We start from the raw sequence: 18,972 nt of genomic DNA, 5'->3' as shown, positions 1-18,972 counted from the left end.
AAGGTCAGAGACCAACTGCTGGAGAGATGGAGAGAATTTTGGAAAAGTTATCTAATATGGACAAGAAATTGGATGATTTGCAAAGAGGCCAAACGGAAATAAGAGTAGAAATTGTGACTATCCAAAAGGATTTAAAGGATACTCAACAAGTCTCAGCAGAAAACAAGCAGAAAGTGGAAGGTCTGAGGGTGAGATGCGGCAGTGCAGAAAAGAGAGGAGACGACAGGCAATGCTGTGCTTGACCACAGATGGATAAAATGTCTTATTTCCTTAGGTTTCAAAATTTGGAAGAAGTGGACCAAGAAGATTTGAGAGATGTTGTGACTAAATTGTTGGGAGAATTTCTTGGGAGAGGTGTTGATTTCATGAATTGGGATGTGGATCGAGTTTATAGAGTTAATTCACAATATGCACGCACGCATGCAGTTCCCAGAGAGGTTCATGTCAAATTTGTGAGAAGAGAGACGAGATGAAATTTTAGAAAACATAGGAGTGGGGCACTGATTTACAGGGGCAGGGAGATAGCCATTCTGAGGCAGATTCCCAGACAGGTACGTGAAATGAGAAAGAAATATTACTTTTTGTCAAGCAAATTGTACCAGAAGGGAGTGGGCTTCAGATGGCTGATGCCAGAGGGATTGATGATTTTCCGGGAGGGCATTACGAAAAAAATTAGTACAATTGCGGAGGCTACGGCCTACGTGGAGGAACACAAAGCCCTCCTGGAATCAGATGACCCAGGAATTGAAGAAGGGGAGGTTATAGACCATGGGGCGGGGGCGGCTGCCGCTGTTGCGGCCCTGGAGTTGGGTCAGGCTGAACCCAGAGTTCTGAGATCCAAAACTAGGAAGTGATAAAGATATTTGGGATTGTGTTGGTTTTCCTTATTCTCTTTTGTACGATATTCTGTTTATTCTTGACCCTTCTTTATTACGTATTTAAGATTTGTAAACGTAGCTACTTCGTGTCACCTGCTTGCCATATGGCTGTTGTAGGTGTTAAAAAATTTGAGTAAAATTCTTATTTTGGATAAGAAAAATGAAAATTTACCATACCTGATATGTATTTGTATAAACCTTTATTGACCAATAAAAACTTTTTGAATAAAAAAAAAGAAAACATTTCACTTCTCATCCAAGAAGCTTCAATCAATCTCCAGTGAAGGGGGAAAATCTCCAATGAAGGAAAAAACAATGGGTTACTCTATATCAGGGGTCTCCAAACTTGGAAACTTTAAGACTTGTGGACTTCAACTCCCAAAATGGGAGTTGGCTGGGGAATTCTGGGAGCTGAAGTCCACAAGTCTGCCACGTTTGGAGATCTCTGTTCTATATGGTAACCCATTCCACTGATTTGACACGTCTTGCTCTATCAAGAAATTCTCCCCCATGTCAAATCTGTATCTACATCCTTGAACCTCCATCTGAGTCTAAACCTCTGGGGCTACTGGGAACATCTGAACGTGACAGCCCTTCAGATAGTTGAAGAGGACTATCACATCTCCAAATCTTCTGCAAGCTAAATATAAAGATAGTCCTTGACTTACAACCACAATTGAGCCCAAAATATTTGTTGCTAAGAAAGACAATTGTTAAGTGAATTTTGCCCCATTTAATGACTTTTCTTATCACAATTGTTAAGTAAATCACTCTGGTTGTTAAGTTAGTTACACAGTTGTTAACCTGGCTTCACCATTGACTTTGCTTCTTGGAAGATCGTAAAAGGAATCAGGTGACCATGGAACACTGCAACTGTCATAAATATGAGTAGTTGCTAAGCAGCTGAATTTTGACCATAGGACCATGGGGATGCCAAAACGGTTCTAAGTGTGAGAACAGTCATAAGTCACTTTTTTCAGTGCCATTCAGGGGTGGGCTCTAAATTTTTTTACTACCGGTTCTGTGGGCATGGCTTATTTGGTGGGTGTGGCTTGGTGGTCATATGACTGGGTGGGTGTGGCCAACTTGATGTCACTCACGTCAAAGGTTAGGGTTAGGGTGCCTGGCGTCGCCTCGCCTCAAAGGTCTCAACGAGATACAATTTCCCTGTCTATTTATTTACTACTATTGAACATCCAAAATATACTATTTAATCCTATGTATATATCTATGTATATGTACATACACATTACATAGTACAGTGTGTATAGGCACACACAAAGATACATTATCTACTATACACACACACACACACACACACACCTCTTCTAAAACTATACACATTCAACCTCACTTACTACATTTGGAAAAACACACCCAGAGTCCACTTTCTGCCACACATTTAACTATAACTTATGTACGTTTAGAACATTACACACACCTTCAGATGTTCTTCCCTAACTTGCACGACTGTTAGAGCCAGGAGAGATCATGGATTGAGTAAAATGGGGTGAAACTCACTTAACAACGCACTTGCTTAGCAACCAATTCTGGTCATAAGTCAAGGACTATCTCTGCCTTCCTCTGCATGGCAGCCTTGTCCTAGTAAACTCCTTCTCCTTTCTGGCAATTTTCCTCTCTGTTAGAGGCACCAAGATAATCCAGACGATGTAAGGTTTCCTGCTGCAGCAGGGGTTTGGACTAGATAGCCTCTAAGGTCCCTTCCAGCCGTAGATTGTTGTCCTGTTTCAAAGCATCTTCTGAAGCCATGTCTAGTACCAGGGTTTGTGGTCCTTCCTTCCTCTTCTCTCTCTCTCTCCCCTTCCTTCCTTTCTTTCTTGCTTTCTTTCTCTCTCTCTCTCCCTTCCTCTTTCTTTGTCTTTCTCTCTCTCTCTTTTCTCTCTCCCTTCCTTTTCCCTTCCTTCCTTCCTTCATTTCTCTCTGTCTCTTTCTCTCTCTTTTCTCCCTCCATCCTTCTTTCCTTCTTTTTTTTTCTTTCTTTGTCTCTTTCTTTCTCTGTTTTTCTATTTCTCTCTCTCTCTCTCTCCCTCCCTCCCCTTCCTCCTGAAATGTCAGCAAAACCCACTACTTTGTTCCTAAAGTGGTCTAGGCCAGGGGTCTCCAACAGGGGTGAAATGTAAAATTTGTTACTACCAGTTCTGTGGGCGTGGCTTGGTGGTGGTGGTGGGGGGAATGTGACTGGATGGGCGTGGTCAACTTAATTTTTTTTTTACTTTTAAAAGCATTTTTTCTACAACCTCTTTGGCCAAAGAGGTTGTAAAAAAATGCTTTTAAAAACCTCTGATGATCAGGCAACTCAGCTGGGATCGCCAGAGGAGCCTTTTAAAAGCACTTTTTACAGCATCTTCGGCCAAAGAGGTTGTAGAAAAAATGCTTTTAAAGGGTTCTGGGGATCCCAGCTGAGTTGCCTGATCGCCGGAACCCTTTAAAAGCACTTTTTTTTTTACAGCCTCTTTGGCTGAAGACGTTATAGAAAAAATGCTTTTAAAGGGTTCAGACGATCCCAGCTGAGCCGCGCCATCATCAGAGACATTTGTTTTTACTTTTAAAAGCATTTTTTCGCCGAAGAAAAAATGCTTTTAAAAGAAAAAAAAACTGATGATCATGCGGTTCAGCTGGCATGCGGCGGACCCACACAGTGTAAGTGGGTGGAGGGGGACGGGCGAATCTGGCAGCTGGGGTGAGCGAGCGGAACTGGTTCAGGGGCGTGACCAGCCAGCAATTGCTAACGGTTCTCTGAACTAGCCGAAATTACCACTACCGGTCCTCCCGAACCAGTGCAAACCAGTAGCAACCCACCACTGGTGTCGTTGTAACTTCGAGCTGTCACTAAATGCTGTTAGGACTTTTAACCATTCCTTGTAGGAACAGTGAATTCAACTGGTGAGCATGACCAAATAAGAAATAAAAGGAAGGTCTTGAGGTAGAGAAGGGAGCCCAACCCTTCACCAGGTACGGAGGAAGCCAAGGAACAAAAGAACTCACCCTAGATGCTAAGCACTTCACTGTGGATGGAAAAGAGGACCCTGCACAAAAGCATGGACATGCCCTGGACCACTGCATACACGCTCAAACTTACTTTGGAAAGCAAATGGAGAAATAATAAAGCTATCATCTAATATTTCAGAAACTGCTGCACAGAGTTCAATGTGATTATAGGTAGTCCTTGACTTATGATCAATCATTTAGTGACTGTTCAAACTTCTGACAGACCTACCTAGGGGATACTTATGACAAAGACTGGGCAGTCCCTCCCCTTGCAGTCATGTGACCGCATTTCAGGTGCTTAGCAACCAGCCTCCAATTATGGCCCTTTGTACTATCCCACAGTCACATGACCCTGTTTTATGACACTTTGCCAAAACCCTGAATTTACTTCCTGTTCTTGGCAAAACCGGTCCATAGCAGTCAAGTGTTTTGCTTAATGACTATGGCATTTACATAACTATGGTGGTCATTTTAATTGTATTTGCTTAACAACTGCTGCAAAAAAAGATCATACAATAGGGTCGATCATGTGAGTGACCCTTTTTACAACTGACACGACTTACCACCATAATGGGTAATCTCCATTATGGTCATAACATGAAGACCACCTCTATAAAAACTCAAGTAAATCTGCTCCTGTGATAGATAAAGCATGGTAGAATAATCTCATTGTTCATCTTAATCTTCAATCACTCAATAATTGTTGTGCAGTTAATTCTCCCTCTTTCTCTCTATGAGATGCAAAACCTATCATACTGGGCACTTTATACTGTTTATATTGGGTATTCCATATACTGCATTCACTCCACACTCCATATTTAGCACCCCATCACAGAACGTAGAATAACAGAGTTGGAAGGGACCTTAGAGGTCTTCTAATCCAACTACCAGCTAAAGCAGGAAATCCTTCACCATTTTAGGCAAATGGTTGTCCAGTCTCTTCTTAAAAGCCTCCAGTGATAAAGCACCACAGCTTCTAAAGGCAAGCCATTCCACTGGTTAATTGTTCTCACTATTAGGAAATTTCTCCTTAGTTTTAGGCTACTTCTCTCCTTGGTTAGTTTCATCTCTTCTTTCTTGTCCTGTCTTCTGGTGTCTCAACATTTTTTTTATATTGTGGTGACCAAAATGGATGCAATATTTCAAGCATCGTCTTACTAAGTCTACACTTGGAACTATCATTCTTGACCTTCTTTCTTTGTGATGTATTACACACTTTTCTTCAGTGTATTCCACTTTTATGTTTTCTTGACATGCCCAAATCTTACATATAATAAAACCGACATTGACTTATCTGAACATTGTTTTTCTGGGTGTTGTGATGATAATCCATGCAAGGGGGTGATCTCCTATCCAATTGTCAGAGACTGAGGGAATATATTTTGAACTGCTTAGCCACACCTCCTGCTGGTTAAGCTTCAGTCTTTTTCCATGAAGGTCCTCCAGAATACCTGGATCTGTAGAAATAAACAGAAAAAAACACCCACCCTGGCCAAGTTGAGGAAGCCTAAAGGGCGGGATGGATTATCCTCACAACACCCAGAAAAACGACGTTCAGGTAAGTCAACATCCATTTTCCAGTGTGTTGTTCGGATAATCCAAGCATGGGAATATACCCAAACTTACGGACCCAGGGTGGGAGGCTGACTACTCCCTAGGTCCTGGGTGGAGTGTACACTCTGCAACACCCGACGTCCAAAAGATGCCTCAGCCAAAGCATAACTGTCTAACTTGTAGTGACATATGAAAGGGGATAATGACGACTAAGTAGCCACCCTACAAATGTCACTAACAGAAGCCTGTGTGGCCCAAGCTGCTGTAGTTGCAGCACTACGAGTTGAATGCGGCAAAATCCTGCCTGGTAAAGGCTTAGATTTGAGTTCATATGCCAATGAAATACACACCCTCAGCTGCCCACTGTCGATGAGGAGACCTTCTTCCCCATTGATATCAGATGAAAGGATACTAAAAGAGCCTCTATTCACTGAAAGGAAGATGTACATTTGATGTAACGGCAAAGAACCCTCCACATGTCCAATGTGTACCAACACTCCTCCAGTGGATGGCAAAGATCAGGACAAAAATCTGGAAGAACCAACTCTCGGGCACGGTGAAACCAAGAGTTCACCTTTGGCATGAATGATGGGTCTAATTGTAGAATGATCCTATTGGAATGAAAAATACAGAGGTTCTTTCTAATGGATAAGGCCGCCAACTCTGAAATCCTCCTGGCAGATGTAATTGCCAGGAGAAAGGTGACTTTCAATGTCAAGAACCAAAGAGAAATCAAACCCAGTGGTTCAAAAGGTGAAGTCATCTGAGCTTGAAGTACCAAGGGAAGATCCCATGTAGGGTAGCGATGCACTACCAGCAGTAGAAGATTGGTAGCCCCCTGGAGAAAACAACGAACTCTTGGATGTTGCAAGTGTGTCGGGTAAGCATCACAGGTGAGAACGGTAGACATAGCTGCAACCTGTTATCGTAGCATGGAGGGGACTAATCACTTGTCAAGACCAGCTTGCAAGAATTCCAAAACATCCAGAATGAAGTAGGATCTATGTGTTGCTTTGAGCACCACAAACAAAAAGCTCTCTAAGAAGCGTTGTAAATGCGGTTCGTAGAAGCTCTCCTAGAAGCCTGCATGGTTTGTATTACTTTCCCTGAAAGGTTATCCTTCCTCAGGAGGATCCTCTCAAGTGCTAGACAGTCAATTGGAGCCACTATGGCTCCGGATGGAGCATGACCCCCTGACTAAGAGAAATCCGATCCTGAGGGCCACTGAGAGGCCTACTAGATCTGCGAACCAAGGACGGCGAGGCCAATACAGTGCCACTAGAACGACCTCCGCTCTTTCCACCAGCAGCTTTCGAATCACTATTGGGAATGAGAGGAATGGGAGGGAATGCATACAGCAGACCCTGTGGCCAAGGACATCTGAGGGTATTGCAACCCTCCACCTCCGGACTCGGGAACCTCGATAAGAAATATGGAAGTTGTTTGTTGTCGGGGGGAGCAAACAAGTCTATGATGGGTAGACTGAATCGCCTCGGAATCTCCTGGAACAACTGAGGATGAAGCTGCCATTCCGAAGGATCTAGTTGTGCCCTGCTCAACCAATCCGCTTGAACATTTAGAACGCCTTAGATGTGTTCTGTTTTTATGGAATGAAGGTACTTCTCCACCCAGCTCATTAACCTCTCTGCCTCGTCCATGAGAAATCGTGAAAGAATGCCACCCTCTTGGTTGATGTGTGCTTTCGTTGCCATGTTGTCTGTTAGGATCAAAACATGCTGACCTGTCAATGTGGCAGAAAAGCGTCTGAGAGCAAGTCACACTGCCCTCAACTCTAGTCAGTTGATGCTCTTTGATGTTGATGTTCTTTTTTTCTGCTGGTGTCCATCTGCCTTGTGCCACCTGAGAATCCAGATGTGCTCCCCACCGAGAAGGCTTGCATCCGCTGTCACTGTGATGCGTTCTGGTTCCAGAAACAGACAGCCCTTCTGAATTGCAGCTGACTGCCACCTCCTTAAGGACAGACGTACCTGCAGCGGAAGTAGAACTTTGGTCCTGGAATTGCTGCGCTCCGCTTTCTGGAATGGCAAGAGGAACCACTGTAGAGGGCGAGCATGCCGTCGGGCCTAGGGGACAATAGCGATACACAAAATCATCTTCCCCAGCAACTGTGACAAGAGGATCAATGGAACAAGACGCTGAAGCAGAACCTGCAACACCAACTCCTTGAGACTGGAAATCCTCTCCGGTGACAGGAACACCTGTCCTTTTATTGAGTCTATTACTGCACCTAGATGAAGAATGCGGGTAGTTGGATTCAGGTAGCTCTTCTTCAAATTGAGAGAAAACCCATGTTGTTGCAGCGCTTGAAGTAGAATCCCCCTGTCTCGTGTTGCCTGTAAGTGTGATGTTGACAGTATCAAAATGTTGTCCAGGTAGCATAGAACGCATATTGGGATCCCTCTGACAGAAGCTTCCACTGCCGCTAACAGTTTTGTGAAGGTTCTCGGGGCCGAAGAAAGCCCGAAAGGCATCACTGGATATTGAAAATGCCGATTGGCATAAGCGAAGCGGAGATACTTGCAATGCATTGGATGGATTGGAACATGCAAGTATGCCTCCTTGAGGTCTACCGATTGTAAAAGGTCGCCCTGCCGGATGCAACTCAAAGTTGACCTGAGGGATTGCATCCTGAACCTTCTGTACAGGATGTAACAATTTAGTTTTTTTAGGTCTAAAATTCCCCTCCAGCCCCCTGAATTCTTTGGTACCAGGAACAGAGTGGAATAAAACCCTGTCCTCTCTTGATCGACTGGCACCGATTCTATTACGCTTATGTCCAATAGATGACTGATTTCAGCTTCCATGATTTGTTTCTTGACAGGGTGCAGAGAAACCGGACACTGAAAGAAATGGTTGGGAGGGCTGGAGAAAAATTGTAAAGTGAGGCTATGCCTCACAGTCCTTAGAACCCAAACATCGGTCGTTGAATTCTCCCAATGATGATGAAATAGCTGGAGACGACCACCAATGGGAGTACGATCCAAGGAGTCATTTGCCACGCCTGAAGGACCGGTTCCCGGTTCCCCAAAATGGTTTCTTGGATGGTGGCTGGCGACGGCCTCGGTCCTGAAAACCCGATTGTCCATATCCTTGTGAATAAAAGCATTGAAAATAGGACCCACTGGATCCTGAATCCGCACGAAAGGACTGGTGTTGAAAGTATGGCACGTATCTGCGCTCTGACCTCCTGTAAGAAGGACCTTCCTTTTATCCTTATCCTCAATCAAAATTGGGTCTCTCCGAAAAGAGAGGGCCCTTTGTAAGGTGCAGCAGCTAGCTGCCATTTCAATTTCATATCCACTTTCCAATGGTGGAGCCAAAGAAGCCTACAAGAAGTGACAATGGATGCTAAAGCCTGGGAAGCAAACTTAACCTTATCTAAAGATGCATCTGCAGAATATTCCATAGCAGCCACCAGCTTGTTAATGTCCTGGTGAACTCTTGCGTCCTCTGGTGGTATACGTTCCTGTAATTGCCAAAGCCAAATCAAAGAGGCTCTATTAAAAAAGGAAGCCGTTGTAGCTGCCCGGATGGCCCAAGTGGCTGCTTGATGAGTTTTCCAAAAGGCCATTTCAGCTTTCTTATTCTCAACTTTAAACCCTTCGCCAACATCACTAGAAAAAACAGTGGATGATGTGAGGCTAGCAACAGGTGCATCCACAGAAGGTAATTGGAGTAGCTGATCGAGAGCAGGATCAGAATAATACAATTTCTTATCATGATCACTAGGGCCCGCTAGAAAGCCAGGTTGCACCCGTGTAGCATCTGAACTACCTCTGTAAATAAAGTCGGGCAAGGAATAAAGTCATGCTCAGGTTTAGGCATCATGAGGATTTTCAGATCCTTGAAGCTGAGAAAAATTCAATTTCTACTGGACAATCCTTCTCTAAATTAGAGTCCTCACTCTGAGAAGAGTTATGTTGAGATGATGCCTCAGCGATCCTAGGCCGAAGCACTGGAGCATCCTGGAAATAGGTACATTGTATTGGATCCGAGCTCCTTGCTGAATGCCAGCTGCCAGGAATTTAGAAAATGCATCTGAAAGCAAGGCTTGAAAATCCGCTGATGGAACTGGATTCTGTTCCTCCCCTTCACAGAGTCCCGCAGCGGTTGGGGTGAAAATTACCTCTGCCACATGGCGCTGCACCAAAGGGTGCAAATGAGCCAAAGCTGAAGATGTTGAGGGCAATGCAAAGGAAACCTCATAAGAACTTCCTGTCACTGGTTGCTGATGCATAGACAATGGCTCTTCCTAGACACCCTCAGACACCCTCAGAGGCAAGGGAGACCTTCCTGCCTGAGTTTGTAACACAATCTCTCTGGCAGACTCACGTGGCACAGAAACTTGTGCATTGCATTGGGCTATTTCAAACTGGCGTTCTAGGGCTTTGTGTCTCCTCTGGGCATCCTTATCCCTGCCTGGGACCCCTTTAGATTGCAAAACTGGCTCAGGTTGAGTCATAGGAGCCGTGTGCCGTGTTGACTTTGAACTCTTTGATTTTGATGACTGCCCCTTACGTGTCTTGTGGGGGGGGGGGGAGGCTGGGTACCTGCTCTATATCTGAAGGAAGATCAGATTCAGCCATAATAAAAGGCTGAGAATTAAAGTCCAGTAATTGAAGATATTAGGAACGTGGTGGCTCACGGGCTAGGACGTTGAGCTTGTCGATCGAAAGGTTGGCAGCTCAGCGGTTTGAATCCCTAGTGCTGCCGTGTAACAGGGTGAGCTCCCATTACTTGTCCCAGCTTCTGCCAACCTAGCAGTTTCGAAAGCACGTAAAAATGCAAGTAGAAAAAATAGGGACCACCTTTGGTGGGAAGGTAACAGCGTTCCATGCGCCTTTGGTGTTGAGTCATGCCGGCCACATGACCACGGAGATGTCTTCGGACAACGCTGGCTCTTCGGCTTTGAAACGGAGATGAGCACTGCCCCTAGAGTCGGGAACGACTAGCACATATGTGCGAGGGGAACCTTTACCTTTACCTTAATTGAAGATACCAGGCTATTAAATCAGGCAATGGCAACTGGAGCCAGAATAATGACAAGCTCCAATACCCCCAAAGGGAGAAGAGCTTTAAGACACCAACTTCAGCAGAGAGCCTTAAACCCCAACGAGGTCAAACCTGGCCTTTCATTCTGCAACAGTCTCCTCCTTCAGTAATGGCAGTGCGAGAGCACAGCACCGCTCTCCCAGCGCTAGGGCAAGTCACACACCAGGCACAATCAAGGGAGCCGAAACGGACTCCCAAAAATGCAGCTTCACTCCTCCAATGTCGGCTAAAACTGCTACAAAGGCAGAAAGCCGAAAAACAGCTGATCAGGGCAAGAAGCACACCACCGCACCAATCTCCGTCTTCCACGCTGTAACTGCAATGAAAATGGTGCTTGCGAGCCGGAAACACCCTTGTGCTGCCGCAGTCGCTTCCTCAGCCAGCAGAATGGAGGCACAAAAACTAAACAATTTCTTCAGCGCCTCGAGACAAGCGTGGTCATAAGAGCGTGCTGCGGCAACACCGGGCACTAACTCTGGAGCCACCCACGATCCAACGACACTTCAGGTGGTGGTGGTTTTACCGGTGGCCAGAAAAAAAACCAGCCACCCCACCAGCGGCTAAATGGGGCTCGGAGGTGTTCTCCTGAGAAACAACAACTCCGGAACGCTGCTTCCGATCTTCTTGGGCAGTTGGAAAATGGCCTGGAACCCCAGGACCCTTTCACCAACTACCAGCAGCAAACAATCAGACATCAAACATATAAAGAAAACTTGCCTGAACCTTGAATGAAACATCTATCTTCCAAAGTGATCCATAGCAGTTCAAATAATCCAAATATAAGTGATCTGACCATATAATTGTCAGACAAACTAAACTCAGCTCACTTCCTTCAGACTGAGTGAAAAAGACTTTATTTCTACAGATCCAGGTACTCTGGAGGACCTTCATGGAAAAAGACTGAAGCTTAACCAACAGGAGGTGTGGCTAAGCAGTTCAAAATATATTCCCTCAGTCTCTGACAATTGGATAGGAGATCACCCCCATGCATGGATTATCCGAACAACACACTGGAAAATAAGTGGAAACACACTCTCAAGCCCAGTCATTCCCTTCATTCCCACCTTTGGCACAGCAGTTTCTTTCCCATATATAATTAAGATGCTTCTTCCAACTTTTTACATCAAATCACATAAAGACTTTTAAAACTACCCACTCAGCTTTTTACTGAGCCCACTTCATAAAACATAGAATCACAGGGCTGGAAGGGACCTCAAAGGTCTTTTAGTCCTTATAGCATCCCGTTCAAATGGTTGTGCAATCTCTGAAGAACATATATGAGGTTCCCCTAAAAGACTTGCTCAGACTGAAGAAGCTACCTGGATAAGCAGAGAAACATTTCAAACCAGCAAGAAAAGTCCAGTTGCCATAACTCAACTTCCAGACAGGTTGAAAATTACTCATCAGTTGCTCTTCTCCAACCTCTACCAGACGTCACCTTTAACTAGCCATGTAAAAGAAATATTTTAAACCACAGATGCAAGGAACAAACTGAGCTGGGTTTTTCCCCCTGGGATATTTTTTTCTTATTTATAAGATTTATAAGGCCACCAACTCAACTAGTGTAACTCTGGGCAGCATACAACATGATAACGAACAATAAATCAAAGAAAAAGCCCATATAAAGTAACAATAAACATTACAATATATAAATATACTGCATATTAAATGGCAACCAAGGACATAAGAAAATAACCACAAGTAGACTTGCACTCCACTGGTCCGTGGCTGCTCATCCCACTACAGGTAGTCCTTCACTTAAAACTGTTCACCTAGCGACTGTTTAAAGTTATGATGAACCCCTCCCCCCAAAAAGTATTTATAATCCAATTTTTAGGTTACAATGGTCATACCACAGTTATGTGCTTGCATTTTGGGCACTTGGCAACCAACTCATTTTTATTGCCATTTGCAGCATCCTGCAGGCATGTGACTGCAATTTTCAATGTTTTTGTTGATTTCCAGGATTTACTTTCAGTTTCTGATCAAAAACACCCATTAGTTATAATGAATTCACTTAATAACTGCACTGTTCCCTTAATGACCACCACAAAAAGTGTTGTAAAGTCAGGTCTGGTCAATGATCACAATGATAATTCCTGGCTCAAATATGGTTATAAATTGAGGACTCGAGTCTAATCCAGACAGGGCCCTTAATCGTAATCCAGTCAATCATTCCTGTTCTGATATTTCATTTTATTTTAGCCAAGATCCTTCTTCCAATTACTTCCAGTATCACCAAATGCTGCTAAAGCTTCAGCATCTCAAGAACTTTCAACTTTGCCTCTTTTAAGAAGAAAGCCCCACCAATCCAATATTTTTTGTTCTTATTTATTTATTAATTAAATAAATTTAATAAATATTTATTTAATATTTATTAAATTTATTAAGTATTTATTCTTCCGAGCAGGACTGGTATAACATGGGTTTTAAAATGGATTTTAAACGGGGTTTTATATCGTGTTTTTTATAGTTTTAATTTGGCCAATGTTGAATAAGTTTTTTAAATGGGTTTTATTGTATATTGTATTGTATTTTTATCTGGCTGTTAACCGCCCTGAGTCCTTCGGGAGAAGGGCGGTATAAAAATTAAAATATGATGATGATGATGATGATGATGATGATAATGTACAGTAATGAATAATGAACCAAAATCTGACTACAATGCAACATCACAGCTCCTACAGATTGGTTGGCTGTTCCTGGAGACCAGGAGCCCTTTCTGCAATCCTTGCATCTCCTACTAGCCAAGATTGCTAAAAACAAGTTGTGTCAGAATCTTGCTTGCAAGAACTGTCCTGTAACTTTTCTCAGTGCAAGGGAAAAAAGACCTAGGCGCTAGTCAAGAGACGGAGAGCAGCTGTTGCAACCAAACTCCTAACACAGGTTTCCTGGCTCTATTTTTAAAATATGCATGTGTCTGTATTCCAGCTCACTAATAAGCCATCTTCCCATCCTGCCCTACTTCCCCCATCTGGCATTTTTCAGGAGTGTCACAAGATTTATCTCTGAGTAATGAGAGAGGCACCACACAGTCAGACCTCTACATTTCCGGACACTGTTCTTACAAAAAGGGAAATAAATTACTGACTTTCCTGCAAGTTCCTTTTCACCAAAAGGAAAGAGATTGGATGGGTTTAGAAATACTGGGTTCTTTCCATTTTCTCAATCTAGGGAAATGGGAGGGAGCAATAATAGAAGGAAATGGATCTGGGGTAGGTAAGCTTTCAATGCTGGAAGGATACTTTGATTCCCACAATGGACAAGTGGCTCAAAAAATTGATGGAGTTAGCAGATATGGCTAAATTGACTGCTTTGATTAAAGAAAAGAATGCAATTAATTTTGTTTCTACTTGGAAATTGATTTGGGATTTTGCACTTGAGGTGGAAAAAAATGAATATTTGATTTTGGGTTTTGCTGATTAGATATGTTTGTTGTTATAAAAATGGCTAGTATATATTATTATGTAGAAATAAAAAGTTGAGGTTCTGTTATTCTCTTATTCTACTGAGCCAAAAGGAATTGGAAGTCAATGCTTTTTTTTCTTTTTCCCTTTACCCTATACAGAATAATGGAGTTGGAAGGGACCTTGGAGGTCTTCTAGTCCAGCCCCCTGCTCCAGCAGGCAACCCTATACCATTCAGGACAAATGGTTGTCTAATCTCTTCTTCAAAATCTCCAGTGATGGAGCACCCACAACTTCTGGAGGCAAGGTGTTCCACTGGTTAATTGTTCTCACTGTAAGGAAACTTCTTAGTTGTAAGGTTGCTTCTCTCCTTAATTAGTTTCCTTCTTTTGCTTTTCCTTCCTTATTTTCATTTTTCTTTGTATTTCTATATTTTATATTTTACAGTTTTCTCAAAACCATAAACTTTCAGTGCATCTGAATAATCCGAGTCCTCCAAGCTGAGAAGTGCCACTGGAACAATTTTGAAAGCAACCTTCTCATTATGAACTGCATCTAAAATAGGTAGGAAGTGCAAATTTACATGCTTTTGGGTCCTTTGGAGGGCTTGCTGCTTCCAAACACCCCTGAAAATAAGGTTATGGCCTCATAAAATAAACCAATTATCTTTGCTAGCCTTTCAAGCACTTTAGAAACTTCACCAGAGACTCTTCTAGGAGTTATTCAGCTTCCCAGCAGCACATTTAATGGAAAAAAATGTATTGCTAGAAACACTCTCTGGGCAACTGATTTGGCCAGCTGCTCATGGCAATAATCTGGATGGGTAAAAATAATCTTTTCAGAGAATAAAACACTGAGAGACAAATATAGCAGGGAAGCAGAGGTTTGCAAAGGAATTTTAATACCTTGGTTATAATTAGGGCACAAAAGGATGCACTCTGCACGTGCTCCTAAAGCCCTCTAATGATCCTGCACATTTTAGTACTCATTTGCTGGGTCTTTGAATTGAAAATCACACCCTGAAGATACAAAGGCTCCAGCTTGATAGAAGAGAACAAAAGGCTGATGGAAACAGGGACAAGTACAGGTAGTCCTCACCTTACAACCACAATTGAGGCCAAAATGTATGTTGTTAAGTGATAAAATTTGTTGAGTTTTACGACTTTTCTCACCACATTTGTTAAGTGAATCACTGCAGTTTTTAAATTAGTAACATGGTTGTTAAATGAATCTGGTTTCCCCATTGACTTTGATTATCAGTAAGTCACAAAAGAGGATCACATGACTCCAGGACACTGAAACGGTCATAAATGTGAGTTAGTTGCCAAGCATCCAAATGTAAATCACATGACCATGGGGAAGCTATAACAGTCGTAAATGTGAAAAATGGTCCTAAGTCACTTTCTTCAGTGGTGTATCTTTGAACAGTCACTCAATGAACTGTTGTAAGTCGACTCAACTTATGATCACAACTGGGATCAGAATTTCCACTGATCAGCAAGGCAGTTGCCAAGCAAATCATGGCCAATTTTACCACCTTTTTGCCCCACAGTTGCTAAAAGAATTATTGAAGTTATTAAGTAAATCATAGTAACAGAATAACAGAGTTGAAGGTACCTTGTGTGGTCTACCATTCCAGCAGTTGTAGTTCCAGCAGTAGTAGTTGTTAACCAAATCACTGCAGTTGTTAAACTAAACAATTGTGAATCAAGTTGTTGCTCAGCAAATTTAGCTTCTTCCATTGATCCTGGGGTACTGCAACCATCATAAATACATGTCGGTTGCCTAGCGCCCAAATTTTAATCACATGACCATGGAGATGCTGTAACCATTGTAAGTGTGAGGACTGGTTGTAAATCAATTTTTTCAGTGCCATTGTAACTTTGAACTGTTGCTAAACAAATGGCTGTGTCAAGAACTATCTGTAAGATGATTGTTTAACCACAGATCAGAACATATAATGCAGAATAAAATAAAGTAACGGTAAAACAGAAAGTTTGTAAAATAAAGTAATTAGAAGAATGGTAGATGCAGAAAGGTTACTGAGAGATAAAGCCAAAGCTACAACTAAGAAATTAAGTATTTCTAAGTTTAAATGGGAGACAAAACTTGGTATCTGGGAAGACAAGGAATGGAATCACAATTGTGGAAAAGCCATGCTCGTGTTTGCCTTGGCACCTCTTTTCAGCAGTAAAGCCAGATGTAACAAAAAAAATGTACTCTACACATGTTCAGAGGACCCTTGATCCTGCAATGTGAAATGTACACTTTTTCTCAATGTCCAACATCCAGGTCCCCTTCTACTTTGAATGGTTCTTTTAGCATCACACACTCACTGCCAATTAGAAGAACCAATTTGTTCCATTAAACCAGAGCACCCAGGTCCACAAACCCACTGAGATGAGTGTGTATTTCAGGGAGTTGTGAGAACAGAGACTAAAAATCAGGGCCAGGACTGGCTGGCCAGATCTCAAGGGGAAGGGACCCACTTCCTTTTCCCACCAGCTTGGAAGCAACCAGCCCTGAAAACAGTTACAACTGGGTGCCCTCCAGAGATGCTGGACTGGCATAGCCATCAGTGGTGGATTTCAAAATTTTTTACTACCAGTTCTGTGGGCATGGCTTGTTGGGCGTAGCAAGGGAAGGATACTGTAAAATCTCCATTTCCTCCCTATCAGCTGGGACTTGGGAGGCAGAAAATAGATGGGCCAGTCAGAAATTTTACTACCGCTTCTCAGAACTACTCAAAATTTCCACTACCGGTTTTCCAGAACTGGTCAGAACCTGCTGAAACCCACCTCTGATACCCATCATCCCCAGCCAACTCAACCTGGTGGCTCCGTCTTTGGATGCATCATCAGTTTTATCTGCTGTGTTGGCATTGTCAGCTTCAGCCCTGGGATTGGGCGGGGGGGGGGGAGTGTGGGTCTCAGATGCCAGTCCATTATTACAATGTGGGCATTATTTTTACTTTGGTTGGCTTGAATAAAAATAAATTACAAAACACATTATAATTATTTTTCTATTTTTATCCTTTTCCATTCATATACACAGTACTGTATCTCATATACATTTAAATGTTTTATAAATGTATAATTGTATAAACGTAAACATATTTAAACATAATATTTTATAAAATATCATAAATTTATGCTATATAAATACTATATTTATACTCAGACTGGTAAGACAGTCTGTTATTAACACAGCTGCTTGCAATTACTGCAGGCTCGAGTCCCACCAGGCCCAAGGTTGACTCGGCCTTCCATCCTTTATAAGGTAGGTAAAATGAGGACCCAGATTGTTGGGGGCAATAAAAGTTGACTTTGTATATAAATATACAAATAGAATGAAGACTATTGCTTGACATAGTGTAAGCCGCCCTGAGTCTTCGGAGAAGGGCGGGATATAAATGCAAATAAATGCAAATAAATAAATATATACAAACATATATGCAGTATTTATAGTTATTTATACCTATGCATAATATAAATATGTAATGGAAAAATAAATCATTATACAAATATGTATGTATGTGTGTGTGTGTGTGTGTGTGTATATATATATATATATATATATATATATTTGTTTTCTGAGGTTTTCACGGGTGTTTGTATATAGGTCTTTGGTTGTTCGGGTTTTCTCCCGTGTAAAATTGGAAGCCTGAAGATGACGAATGAGACTTCGTCGAAACGTCGCCAAGACACTTCCAATCTTACACGGGAGAAAACCCGAACAACCAAAGACCTATATATATGTGTGTGTGTGTGTGTGTGTGTGTGTGTGTGTGTGTGTGTGTGTGTTTTCTGAGGTTTTCGCGGGTGTTTGTATGTAGGTCTTTGGTTATTCGGGTTTTCTCCCACGTAAAATTGGAAGTGTCTTGGCGACGTTTCGACGAAGTCTCATTCGTCATCTTCATGCTTCAGCTTCATGCTTCAGCTTCAGCTTCGTGCTTCATGCTCCCAGAAGCACGAAGCTGAAGCCTGAAGATGACAAATGAGACTTCGTCGAAACGTGGCCAAGACACTTCCAATTTTACGCGGGAGAAAACCCGAATAACCAAAGACCTACATATATATGTATGTATGTATGTATGTATGTAAAATAAAAATACATAATCAATACATAATATCTGTATCAATAAGTCAAGGTGGCTCCTCCCACCCTTGCAAAACAACCCTGTGAGGTAAACTGGCCTTCATTCAGCACTGCAAGAGGGCAGAGCTCTGTAAACCGATCTAGTAAGTGAGCCACTTGGCAACCCTGCTCAGCGACATGTTCCTTCCCGTCGTTGCATTCACACGACCCTGGGCGCGCCTTCCTCGGCGCGTGACACGCGCGCGGCGAGCTCAGAGTGCCAGGAAACGCGTGTCGTCCGTCAGCCCCACGTGGGAAGCCCCTCAGGCTCCCGAAGGGGCTGACTCCTCCTCGCCCATCTGCCCGGGCTCGCTTCCCGTCTCCCCCTGGGGCGGACCCAGCCCCACGGAGCCCGCGGGGACGCCGAGCCCCGGGGAGCCGCTCTGCACGTGCCCAGAGGCCCCCTCCACATGTCGGGGGCGCGCGGGGGTGGCAAACGTCAACCCTCCCTCTCCCGCCTCACCTTGGGCGTCGTGATATACTCCATCGCCGAAGCCGCCGGCCTCTTCCACGTCCTGATCCCGCGAAACGTCGCGAGATGTAGCGGAGGAGGCGCTTCGTCCGCCATCTTGCGTGAGGGCAGCTGCCCTTCCCCGGAGGAGCGCTGGAACCGGCCGGCACTTGGAGTTCTTGCCCGCCTCCTTCCGGAGGGACCCCCGAACTGCACCCCTCCCATAATTTTATTTATTTTATTTATATTTATTTTAGAATAGAATAGAATAAAATAGAATAGAATAGAATAGAATTTTATTGGCCAAGTGTGATTGGACACACAAGGAATTTGTCGTGGTGCATATGCTCTCAGTGTACATAAAAGAAAAGATACGTTCATCAAGGTACAACATTTACAACACAATTGATGGTCAATATATCAATATAAATCAATATCAATATCAAGATTTATATCAAGTATA

General features: G+C 43.1%; 1 protein-coding gene across 2 annotated transcripts in view; it reads right to left on the bottom strand.

Moving 5' to 3' along the window:
* MTMR8 (myotubularin related protein 8) overlaps positions 1–18,625 on the bottom strand; it is a 79,251-nt gene extending 60,626 nt beyond the window's left edge. The window contains exon 1 of one of the 2 annotated variants that reach the window (XM_058197035.1): positions 18,522–18,625. In XM_058197035.1, the coding sequence (XP_058053018.1) occupies positions 18,522–18,545 (24 nt within the window). In that variant the 5' untranslated portion in view covers positions 18,546–18,625. The remainder of the gene's footprint in view (positions 1–18,521) is intronic. The other variant, XM_058197036.1, reaches the window with a different exon arrangement.
* Between the last annotated feature and the right edge of the window lie 347 nt (positions 18,626–18,972).

Source organism: Ahaetulla prasina, chromosome 11 (assembly GCF_028640845.1).
Source record: "Ahaetulla prasina isolate Xishuangbanna chromosome 11, ASM2864084v1, whole genome shotgun sequence".
In the NCBI taxonomy this organism is placed as follows: domain Eukaryota; kingdom Metazoa; phylum Chordata; class Lepidosauria; order Squamata; family Colubridae; genus Ahaetulla; species Ahaetulla prasina.
The sequence above is the reverse complement of the archived record's forward strand: the minus strand, read 5'-3'. Positions and strand labels throughout refer to the sequence as shown.